The sequence below is a fragment of the Myiozetetes cayanensis genome, unplaced genomic scaffold, assembly GCF_022539395.1.
Source record: "Myiozetetes cayanensis isolate MyiCay16 unplaced genomic scaffold, myiCay2020 scf18, whole genome shotgun sequence".
In the NCBI taxonomy this organism is placed as follows: Eukaryota; Metazoa; Chordata; class Aves; order Passeriformes; family Tyrannidae; genus Myiozetetes; species Myiozetetes cayanensis.
This window is the reverse complement of record NW_026087389.1, coordinates 8,302,099-8,314,652: the sequence shown is the minus strand read 5'-3', so window position 1 is coordinate 8,314,652 and position 12,554 is coordinate 8,302,099. Positions and strand designations below refer to the sequence as shown.

Below are 12,554 nucleotides of genomic sequence, written 5' to 3'. Positions count from 1 at the left end.
TTCCAGGTAGTTTTGCTTGTTCCAGAATAAGGGATCAAAGCCTGGAGAACAGGAACTCAGCTAATTGGAGATGCTCTGACTACACAACAGAAAGGTGCTCTGCCCAGCACACACCCAGCCACATAACTACCCAGATAACTCCTTCTGCCAAGGATCATCTCCTTGGTGGTGGTGAGCACACTAAATACATTATGCTATGCTTATTCATATGTCCACATAAGTACATATGTTGTGCATAAATACAATGTGTTTCCACACAGTACATTTGTTCTAGCTCTCCTTTATGTGCATTTTGCACTGAAAAGCTGATGTGTCTTCAGATCACATCTATTCTGTCTGCTGCTCCTCTCTGCATGGTAAAAGACACCCAGGCAAAAGTGGCCCCCAAAAGGAAGGGCTCACAAACATCAGCAGGGAATTCAGTAGTCAGTCCTACCTCAGGATTCAAGGAGCTTAGTCACAGGGAATTGTGAGTGGAGATGCACAGAATAAACACAGCTACACATATTGGTCAGCAAATTGACTGAGAAATTCAAAGACATCTTCAGGTATGGGATGTGCATGTTACACAGTGAGTCTGGGGAATCTGTACAATTGCCTGCTTGGTCTTTTGTTGCTTACACTTTTTGAACTCCTGTTCTACCCAGAAACTGAAGAACTACACCCAAGTGCAGCACATGCACAGCCACACCTGGCAGGAAGGGAAGATGTTTCCACTAACTCGCTCAACTGTGAGGTAGATTCCAGACACCAGGATGCAGTAAGAGTCTTAGCAACCCTTCATTGCCATGGAAAACACTGAGCACCTTAAATACTTTCCTTTCCAGCAGAAGAAGAGTGCAGCCTGCTAAATAACGTGCTGTTGTCCAGGTGAAGCAGCAACTGCCAGTGACTCATTAAGAAATGTTTGATGCAGGGCACTCACACAGGTACACAGGAGAATGAGATGGATGCCACCAGGAGCAATCAGCAGCCCTGCCTTCTGCCCATCGTTCAAACCTCAGTGATCAGATGCCCTAAATTCCTCATTGCTTCAGCATTTGAGAATCCAACCTCTGAGCAGGAACAGCATTCCTCTTTCCCAAGAGGCTCAGAGCTGCCACCTCTCCTCTCACCACTCTGCACCATTGCTTGTAAGCTGCAGCTGTGGTAGAATCTTTAAAATCCAACTTAAAAGGCCACAAACAAAATTTAAATCTATTACATGGCCTAGGATTTTACAGAATGAAAGAGTTAGCAGGATTAAAAAATCCAAACCAGCTCAAAGTTTGCACCTGTCAGGAACATTTGTGCTTCAGACATTGTTAAGAGTCTGCAGTGAGTAGGGCAGAAGAGACAAATATCCTCCCATGAAACACACACTGACAGACAGGTGCCCCTGAACACGCCTTGTTGCCCATTCCTCTTCAGGTCAGTTAAAAATTGCCTTGGTGACTCAGAAAATACACTCTAGGCTCAGTCATCTGTAATTTCATGAAGTATTGAAGGATGTTTGACTTCAGGTACAAGAGCAAAGCAAGATATTTCAGTAATGGATTTGAGCAGGTTCAAAGAATTTATAAAGAATTCTGAATGGTAAGACAGTGAGACTCCCAGAGTATTAGAGGTCTGAAGCATAACATCTAAAAACACTGTAATCTCCATCTCTTCAAACCAAGATACGATTTAAAATGCAATTTACTTCATTACTGTTCTCCTTGGCATAACAGTGATGACTTTTTGTGCCAAGACTCCAGATCCAGAACTTTTACATTCTACTTTTTACTTTCAACAGGATGCTCTTGTAATCAAGAACATGCGACAACACATTTTCTCTCACGCTCAGATGTGGGTTTCTCAAGATGACACACAAATTATCTAAACATTTTTCTTACTCTCTTTCCAAAAACCAATTTGGTGAAAACTAACTGAACCAACCTGGTAACACATGACAGATTTAAACTTAAAGCCTAAGATGATGAATTTCTAGAACCAATCTCAATGCAATTTAATTTCAGTTCATATTTTGGGGCTCTCTTTCCACAATAATAATCTATAGCTTACAATACTTCCCTGGTAGGAATATTGGGCCTCAAGACTGACTTCAAAGACCTAGGGAATGACAACACAAAAATGGGAAGGGGGCCAAGAAGCAATTAATTTTTGTTCTACCATTTCATTATATTTACACATTCATGGAAATACACAGCCAAATATCATTCCAAAGTTTTCTTTAATCAGGCTAAACAAGCAATGCTCAGCAGATGTCTAGTGGGCAGCAGTCAGTGAAAAGTTGTGTCTTGGACCGTGGCTTTCCTGACTGCCCCAAATCATTTGATTTCTCTTTCCACACTTTTATTCCCAGCAGTGGAATCCCTGCACATATCCATCAGTCTCTTAACTACCGCTGGATTCTGATATCCCACACTGAGCTTTGTAGTTAATTCTGACTATGGGTTTGGTTTTGCTTTGTTGGCAGGGGGACTTTGCAAATTTGGGTATTTTACGCCATCCTTAAAATTCTCTGAGAGTTCTCCAAAGTCACTGGAAAGGTTTTCAATGAATTGGCTGAATTTCAGGTAAGGTCCTATAGAGCTTTTTTGAGTAAAGCACAGCACAGTTCCAAGCTCCAAGCAGCACATACAGAACAGACAATGACAGATTCCCTAGAATTTCCTACAATTCTCTAGGGAATTGTATCTACTGATTTTAGGGAGCAGGGGAGAGAATATCTTAAATAGTTCCTGTAATCTTGTGATTTTAGATGATCAAGCAGATAATGTGACACAAGATGGGAGTATAAATAATATGTATATAACAAACAACAACTCAGCTGTTCGTAATATCTCCCTGAAGCAAGAGAGTCCAATCTGAATAACAAAGTTATGGATATCATGTAAAATACAAATGAGACAAATTATTTTTAAATAGTGCATTGCACATTTCAAAGGTATAGCTAAGTAACCTATTTCTTCCTATGTACCAAACACTTCACTAACTGTAATAGCAGCAACTGATTACACTTGTAGGATATATGCTTCCAAGAAAAATTCCAGCCATTTTGGGTGCCAGTAGCTGCCCAATTCAATTCACTAAATAAGCAAAATCAAACTTTTGTCTAAATACTACGGAGGCCAAATTTTAAATAGTTTCCAACTGGTATATTTCTGGAAGTGAGAACTTTGTATCCCTTTACCAGGCAATGAGTCCTGAGATGCTGCTCAACATCCTCACCACAGATACTGCTCACAGTATGAAGAAATGAGTCCTCTTATCTGTTCCATAAGGTACAAACCAATGAAATCCAGTTATATAATATCCTTTTTTATGTATAATGTAATTTTGATTGCCTCTCCTAAGGACCTAATGAGTGGGTCATTCATTCAGCTGTACTCACCATTAACTTATGGAATCTGGTACCCACTGTTAGGAATTAAAACTATTGGCTTCAGTAAACATCGACTAGAGGAGCACTGTGAGTCAAAAGTGATACCATTAAAGCTATTTTGAGAAATGATTGTATAACTTACAGGACTTGTTTCAAGACATGTCAGACTCCTACAGTTTGTAAAGTGCTGTGTCCAAGTTTTCTGGAAGTCAGTGTCCAGCCTTTCTTCTTCCAGGTTCCCCAAATTTTAATCACTATTGGTTTAATCTGAGAATATTATAAAAACCAGTTGGATTATTCCACCATTTGGGATCCTATAGTTTGGTGTTTTAAAACTGTTTCAGTCCTACTTAATTGCTTTCAGGTTTACTATAGAAGAAACTCAGTATCTGACAAGCTCTCATTTACAGAAAATCTTTGCTCTGTTAAAAGGCCACAAAGAAATGCAACCTTTTCATTTTATACCCAACTGACTGGTGCACAGAAACTCTATTTAAGAAAGTCATATTCTTATGAACATCCTTTTTGAACTTAGCTTCCCACTGGCATCTCCTGAGTGGTAATTCAGAGCTCAAGATATACTCCACAATACTGTCCTAAATAGTGTTAAATTGGTATTCTCTGCTCCACTGGGCAATCTATCTAGATGTGTAAAGAAAAATCAAGACAGTCACAATTATTTATGGTTGACAGACACTGGCAATAAGAAATTGCAACATAACTCTTGGAAGCTCTATACCTTGTTTGACCAATATAAAGATGAAGTTTCATAGCAAGTTGGTTATTATGAGTAGACGGAAATAATAACCATCCCAAGCCAAACAAGTACCTCAGCAGTCAAATGTCACTTAAATTGCTTGATTCTTTTGATGTATTTTTAATGTGGAATATATATTAATATAACAAATGAGGAGCACCACCAAGATTTCAGAGGACAGCACTACAGTACAGCCCAAGAAAAATCAACTTAAAATGAATTTAGATCACAGAATCGATACCTAGGGATTAACTAAGGATCACTGAATCCTTCATTATTGATCCACAAAAATATCATTCTTTTACTATGCAGTACACAATTACTTGTTATTTTTACAAATTCACACAATAAGAATCAACAACATGTGTAGTGATTAAAATTCAGGGCTGAATATATTACATAAGCAATTAAAGTAATCTCAAAAATGAGAGCACGCAGTTACAAAATTCACAGGCTTCATGCTCGTAACTGGAGATATGAAATGCATGCTTGCTTCCTTGTCATTTCAGTCTTTCTGGGGTTTTGATGCTAATTGGTCCTCTGCATCTTCTCCTTACATAGAAATAGACTTTAAAATGAAAATTACTGGAAGAAACTCTTTGAAAACTTTTCCCTATATATTTCTACTTTACAAAAACAACTGGCTTGACAGATTTCTGCTAAACCCCCTGTAAACAGACTACATTGTATTTGTGTATTCCAGACTCTTATTTTACCAGTGACTACCCACATTACATAAAAAGAGCACTGCCACTCAAAACATATTGCTAATAAATTGTATCATGTCGGAATAGTTTTCTCTCAGTTTTGCACCTTACCCTTAGAAAATATCAAATGGGGTAAGACAGGTAAACGAGATGATTTCTTTTCCCTGACAGCAGCATTAAACAGACCTGGTCCCGATCAACAAGCTGCATCTGCACAGCTTTTCTGTGCCAAAGGAAGTTCTAATCTTCCATTCAAGTCTCTAAGGCCTTGGCTGAAAAACCCAGGGCACAGTTGAGATAAATCCACCTAAAAGTTTTCAAATAATGGAGGCTTCATTACTTAGCTACACTTTGAGAAAAACTATCATAAAATACATTAATGTAAAAATCTACCACACATACAGGAATAACAAGTGCCTTATAAAGATATATCCAACTGGTTTTGAACAGGGATTTCTCAAAATGCCTAAACTATTGGTTATCTATGTTATTTTCCCTGAAATAACAATTATTGCTGTTTTATTCTTGCCAGAATCCCACAGACACTTCGTCAATGAGTGAACATGTTTTAATCTCCTGGTTTTGCATCAGGAGGAAGAGTGGAAGTCAAGACTGTGCTACAGTTACGATTAACACAATAGCCTCAACTAGAAATAGAGAGCACATTTTATGACTCTTCTCTATTTGCCTGTTTTCATATACACAAACTGAAATCTGTTCATTTACAACAAATTTCAGACAAAATTGCATTGAGACCCATTAGCCTTGAAATCTGTACACACAAAAACATTTGCAGCAGAAGAACCTAATGAAAAAAGACCCAACACAAAAATATTTACACCAGATGAACTTAATGGAAAAAAACCAACAAAACAACACAGGAATGTTTACCTCATAAATAATTGTAGCACAGTCATATATAGGTTTTAAGTTTATAAGTAGATGCAGTCACACAAGAGAAATAGGGGAAAAAAAGGAAAAAAGGTGGGGGGGGGGGGAAAAAGAGAGAGAAAACACAAAATCCAAGAATCCAAGAAATCAGAACAATTTCTGGGTAGTGGAATTTTGTAATACATTATTTGTTAGAATAGAAAGAATTGAAAGAATTAGGAATGTTCTGAGTGTGCAAAATAATATCATCCCACAACATGGAAATCATATAAAATATAAAATGAAAGTGCTTTATGGCTAATTATAATAAATGGTAAATTAAATTAGGTAGTTAGGAGAGGCAAATACTCCCACTATCCCACTAAATTATCATGCCTTATATCCAGAAATCAGCCTCCAAAGCTTCTCAAATCTCACCTTGTGAGGCACAGTTCCCAAAGGATGCCTATAAATACAGCCCTGCTTGACAAGCTTTCCACTCAAATAAAAAAGCCGTTGCATTGCAAGTAAATTTAATTCCTAAAATTTCATTCCCTCGCACAATCCCTCTATCTTCTGAACCTCGAAAGTAAGACAAAGAAAAAATAAATCATTTTGTGGAGGCAGTAAAACAATATAGTTTATAATTTTCCTTTTCCTGACCTTTGAATGTGTGCGGTTCTCTCTGAACTTACTCCAGTGAGCTGTGCAGTGGTTGGCATTTTTCAATTTGAAGCAGTAATGAAGGAGTGTAACTATGACTAATGTGCCGTAGTTGCTTTGCTCTATTCTGTCATTTCCTTCCATCCTAAATGGTGAAATCTACCATGCATTTTAAAGGTACACAGTGAGGCTTTGCAGCACGCTCCCTGCACCACCCTGCCACTGACTCCAACCCTGCTGTAAACAAGCTGCAGTGATATTCACCAAGGAAAATGGGTTGCTCTGCGGGCTCAGGAAAGCAACTGCTGCTGGCAGAGGAGCCAACGCAGACACATCTCAGGGACGAGCCACAGAGGCTGTTAACTTCACCTATTTTCCTTTTTTTATTGCTTTTCCATTTTTTTCCATAATGCATCTTTAATGTATCACAAAAGTTGTAACATTTTGTGAGTCAATTTTTTGGGGAGGTGAAAGGCTGGATCCGTTAGCAGAGTGAAAATGCAGAAACTTGGAAACCTGCACCAGTGTATTCCAACAGAAGGTCCTCTTCAATATCTGAGTTATCCCTGTAATCTATATTTCTTTACTACAGAAGGCGAGTGTAGCAAATCACAGCACATAAGTTATTTCTGTTGGGTTCCTTCTGGAGGTTTCTCCATACTGGTGCCAGCAGGGTATCCTGGGAAAAATTTATAAATGTGATCATACATTATCATGCAAAATGAGACCTCTTCATAAAGGATAGGATAAAGGAAGTGAAATTATAGTCATATAGGAGTTTCTCTCACCACAGAAAGAAGAGCCTTTTAACCTAAAAGCATTTTGTTTTTCCACAAAGTTGGAAAGCAATCCCTAGTTCAGGACTACTTTGCATGTTAGCTCCATATTTTCACAAAACTCAACTGAGAAAGTCTCTTAATAAATGACTGTTTCTTAAATTCAAGAACATTAAATACACTGCATTTCAAGGCAGATCAAAAGCACTTTTATAATGATCTGGACATTTAAATATTATTTTCTGAGCACTGACCTTAAATACTGTTAAACTTCAAAACAACAAAATCCAAGCCATGGATTACACAATCTATACAATTACAAAATCTATATGATATGTAATCTATATTACTACAAAGTAGAATTCCCTTTAAATTATTCACAACATGAAGAGATATGATTAAATAATTAATGCTCTTAACATGCTGCAAATATGTTTTTAGGAAGAATTGAATTCCAAAGCAAAAATCCTCACTGTCTCCTCCACCTTGGGCAGTGTGACATTTACCATTTTTAACAAAATAAACTTTAACAGATGTCTAGAAATCATGCACTGCTTACTAACAACTGAAACTTCTTTTTTTTTTCCTGAAAAAGTTCAATTGGAAGAGTTTAACACTGCCTATTAGTATTACAAGCCTCTCAAGAGAAACATGAATGAAATCCTGCTTCTCATTAAAACTGCACCCTTTTCCCAAAGTATTAGGTCCATTTCTGTTGCCTGATAGAAAAGAAGATCTTTCCCTTAGACTGCAAGTCTTCTCTGAGCTTTTTATGTGATCCAGCTGCCAAGTGTGTGCTCTGGAGAAGCTGCAGTCTCCTGATCTCCTAAGAGAAAGAAGCCCAGGCAATAAACCTGCTCTCTGTCCCTTGCTCTGGGCACCAGCCTCTCTTCCCTGCATTTCCCATTCCCAAATGTTTTGACCTTGAGCAATGGGGTCTGATAAACCTTAGCTGGGAACAGTCTCAACAGAAGAATTCTCAGCTATTTCATAGGAATTGGCAGGAGGAGAGGGGAGTGATGGAGAGAATGTTGCTCTGGGAGAAAGGCTGGGGACATTCAGCAGCCGCAGCCTCTGAGAGCTGTTGGGGTTCCTCGGCTGTGAGACTTGTGGGCATGTTTGGGATGTCAGAAGAGGCAGGACAGGGTGTGTGCACTACATTATAACTCCATTCCTGATCAGACAGCTGCCCTGAGAAGTGTGCAGTTTAGGGTTCAGACTACAAACAGGGGTTGGGGGAGGTACAAATGAGGATCAGAGAAGGACCTTTCCAAACTACCCTACTGCACAAGTTCTGGCTATGGGAGAAGCCCACACAAGTGCCTGCAGGGCTGTGACTAACCTGGAACGCCTGAAGATCTACTGAGAAATGCCCAATGGCACTGGAGAATGGGAACACTCATATTTTCTGAGACAACAGGTGTGTGAGCAGGCAAAATGCTGCAACACTCCTCTTCTGAGAAAGGGGTACATCTTCCCCCAAGCACTAGAAGCTACAATCATTCCCTAATTAAGAATGTTAGAAAAGGAACAGACCACTCTCATTCCCTCTGTGATTTCCCTTGAAATGACACAAGTGAAAGACACTTCTAAAACTAAGACCAATATCCATACACTCCAGAAACACACAGTGTGCAGCAAACTGCTGGCTGTTTGCTCACAGATGCTTGTTTTGAAGGCTGCTGTACAAATGTGACAGTATTTGCATGGCCCTTGAAACCTTGTTTTCTCACTACTGGATTTCACACAGCGCTGTATCCCCTACCTTCCTTCCCACTGCCCAAAAAGAGCACCCTGCATTTTGTAGCAATATTGAACAAATATCCCTGAGCAGCCCAGCCACTCTCTGGCCCACAAGCTGGTGCTGGTCAGAGCAGCCCTCCCAGCCACGTCAGCTGTTCAACTCACAGTGGCTGAAAACAGGAAAACTGTTTTATTTCAGCAGGGAGGATATTACAGCCTCTAATACTATTACCCGAAAGAGGTTTACTAGTGGGAATCAACATCTTGTCGTGTTTGCAGAAGCTTTTCTCATCCCCTCTCTCATTTCCCTCTGGGCTCCCATAAAATTAATATATTAACCCAACGTTGTGTCAGTGGTACTGAAAATAACCCATGAGTACCCCCTATTAACGTTATGGTGCATTGCAGGGAACCTTGCTGAGACTGATGACCATAACAGCTGCCCTTTATTTGGGATAGTTGTGGGGGATCACTGAGCTCACTTAAAGACTCAGGAGGAAAAAAAAAAATGTAGCAGGTTCCAGGTTCCAGCTATGCCTCCACATAAATAAAAAGCGCTTTTCTGAATATCATTTAAGTTTGTGGTCACACATTTGAAAGAGAGGTCAGAAACCGATTAAAGGAAAAGTACAACCCAACACAGCTTCAGCTGAGACAAAAGAAAAAAATTGGGGTCATAGTGGCATGTGCAGCAAAATTATTTCTGGTTGATTCCTTCAGTGCAGGGTTGGCATGTTTTTTTTTCCTCTGAGTAATCTGCAATGGATCAAAGGATCCACTGGGTCAAGCACCAGCCTTAGTTTCTAACTGAGATAATCCCTGGAGATCCTAAATCCTGATAAAATTTTTGTCCCAATAAACTACAAAATTGCTTAACTTACACATTCCATTTATATAGCAACTCCAGAGCAGTGCATTTATTGGCAGAATCGTCATATTGGCAGAAGTAGCTGGCAATAAAAGCTTCACATTTTCCTTTGGATGCTCCAGATTCTGTATTCGGAAGTTCTAGAGTCTCCAATAATATTTTTAATTTCTTTTGCCCTATAAAAAGTCCAGATGCTTCCTGGACTGGTTATTATCTTCTTAATATAAAAAAATAACATCTTGTCAATAGGTAATTATCCAACCTCAGTAATATATCAGCTTGGTATTGGCAGAAGGAAAACAGAAGGTGTCTTGGCTAAAGTGCTGAGCAGAGACACTGGAGATGAGCACCAGATACCACAACAGCACCTCCTTGTGCCACACAGCCTCCCTCGGGCTCCATGGGCCATTTCTGACTCCACAGGGATGGTGGGATGAGACCTTCAGCAATAACCAGGGAGTGTAGAGATCCTACACTAGTTCAGACAACTGCTTTGCTCACCATTTCAGCCAGGACTGTAGGTCAGCCCTAAGGCTCCACATAACATCTTGCTTATCCGTAATTTTACGATACATCTCCTTTGTGTTCCTGCCTAACAGGCAGAAGAACACAGTTTTACCACCCTTTTGAGCAGCAAAGCATGTTCGCTGTGCTCAGACTGAAATCCTTTATTTTAATTTTCCCAGCATTCTGAGTAGCCTGCCAGGAGATATTTAGAAGAATAATAAATCTTCTTGGTGCCAGGGATGTGAGAGAAGGGCTCAGGACTAATGCAGAGATCTGGTTTATGAGTGTCATCTGTTCCTGCTCTGCCAAAGGAAGAATGGCATATTGAAATTACTCTGCTGTAGGCAAAACCAGCAAGGACAGCACATTATCCTCTGCTGGCACCCAGGGGAAAAAAAAAAAAAAGACAGAAAAAGAAAAACACATGGATGCTAGTACTGGGAAACACAGCACATAATGTAGTGCAAGTTAAAATATTAAAGTTACTCAGTTACTGAAGCAGCAAAAATTCCAGGGAGTTGCATACTCTAGCCTGTTGTTCTTAGTTGGTTTTTCTTTTTTTTTTTTACGTGTTAGGAAAGCTTTTCAGTGGCATTACAGCAAATAAGCACGATATCCTGTAAGCAGGAGAGTGGAAGACACACACTAATGAAAGCAAAATGGCTCTTAATTCACATGCCTGCTAATGGAGGCAAAGGAGCCTGGCACAGCTAAAGCAGCCAACACATATCAACCATCCACAAAAAGATATCATGAGCTTGGGAAGATTTTATTGCAGAATTAAGGAGATCTTGCACATCTTTAATCTCACTTGGCAAAGAAATCACAATGAGAGCAGCTACTTCTTTCATGTTAAATGAAAGAATGTCTAGAAGATGTGAGCATTTAAATCTGTAATCAGAAGGATATAACAAAGTTGAAAATATGGGAATTTCACTTCTGTTTATCAGGTTTTGGACAGTATGTATGACATCTGTACTGATGATGTTCATTTATGATGAGCAGGCACACCATGCAGTGACCACTGACCTCCTTAAAATTTCCTCTGCCTAAGGAGAGTGCTGAAGGCTTTGGATAAAAATCTTAAATGACATCAGTGGTAATGGGCTACAGGAACCTAAAGAAGAAAATATATGAACATGACAATCTTGAGATACATATAGATCTGTGGCAAAGAGGAGATGCTGTTCTTGGTGAGTCTGGCCAGAAAACACAATAAACTTCAACTGTAGCACAAAGGGACCACTAGAGAAAAGAAAATCTTTCTGTTGGGGGATGCCAAGCAGAGCTCTGGGGCAGATGTTTGCCAAGACACTGCAGGATCTCGTGTTGGTGGCAAAGGCATAGGTGACATACCCTGGGACAGAGAACAGATTAGGCAACACCTGAAAAATCTCTTTTGAATGTTTTTATGTAAGTCTGACATGAGAACATGTTGCAGTCGTCCTGATGAGGAAGCTGTAAGATTGGATAAAGCTGTAGTGAATGGTTCCTATACCAAGCTGGGGATTGCATGAGTTCTAGAGAACAGCAGATGCTAAAGGAGAAGCAGCATTCAAAGTGAAGATTTTCCATTTTCCATGGAACAATTTGGAGTAGCTGCCTATAAAACAGACATATGTGACAACAAGGTCCAGTTGGGCTCATCACTGGGCACATTGTGCACACAGAGCTGCCAAGACAGCCAATATGGTTTTGCCAAGTGCAGAGGACAAACTATAGACTGGCACTACTGAGACTCCCCCATAATTTTATCTATCTTATATTTTCTTTTTTCCCCTCCAGAGACCCAGAAAGGCTTAAAGTTGCAGACTGTTTTCTTCTGACTGCAAAATTTAGTACACATATTGACATGTTTTTCAAACTTCAAAAAGGAGTAATTTCAGTCTGTAGAGCAGAGTTGGCTGGTTCTTAGGGTAACCACATCAAGTGACCCATCAACAGCAGAAATTCATTTTCAAAGACATAGCTTTCAGCATGGCTTTTATCTCCTGAGGAGGAGAAGAAAGAGTTGTCTTTATTTAAAGATCCTAAGCCCAGTGCCAATTACTTGCAAGAATCATCCAGAAAGAATCTCTTCAAACAGAAGCATGGACACACAACAAGTAATATTTCAAGTGAAAATGTCTCCTGTTTTTCTTAATAAAACCTTGGAAACTGGAGAACTCCATATAATATATTCCAGGTAATGAAACCCCCTCTATTCACAGGCCTCTCTGCTGCTCCAATGGTCCACACACAGCACCATCCAGCTGCTTTTTTGTGCACCACAGAACAAGCACTGCAAGTGCTCCTC

At 39.6% G+C, this 12,554-nt stretch overlaps 1 protein-coding gene across 4 annotated transcripts in view; it reads right to left on the bottom strand.

Annotated features, from left to right (window-relative positions):
* The window catches only part of FHIT (fragile histidine triad diadenosine triphosphatase), a 533,324-nt gene that overhangs the window by 172,511 nt on the left and 348,259 nt on the right, over positions 1 to 12,554 (bottom strand). Inside the window, exon 1 of one of the 4 annotated variants that reach the window (XM_050312889.1) lies at positions 6,365 to 6,505. The exons of the other annotated variants lie outside the window; for them this stretch is intronic. Within the exon in view, the coding sequence (XP_050168846.1) occupies positions 6,365 to 6,423 (59 nt within the window). The 5' untranslated portion in view covers positions 6,424 to 6,505. Of the gene's footprint in view, positions 1 to 6,364; positions 6,506 to 12,554 lie in introns of those variants that run through there. 4 annotated transcript variants of the gene reach the window in all.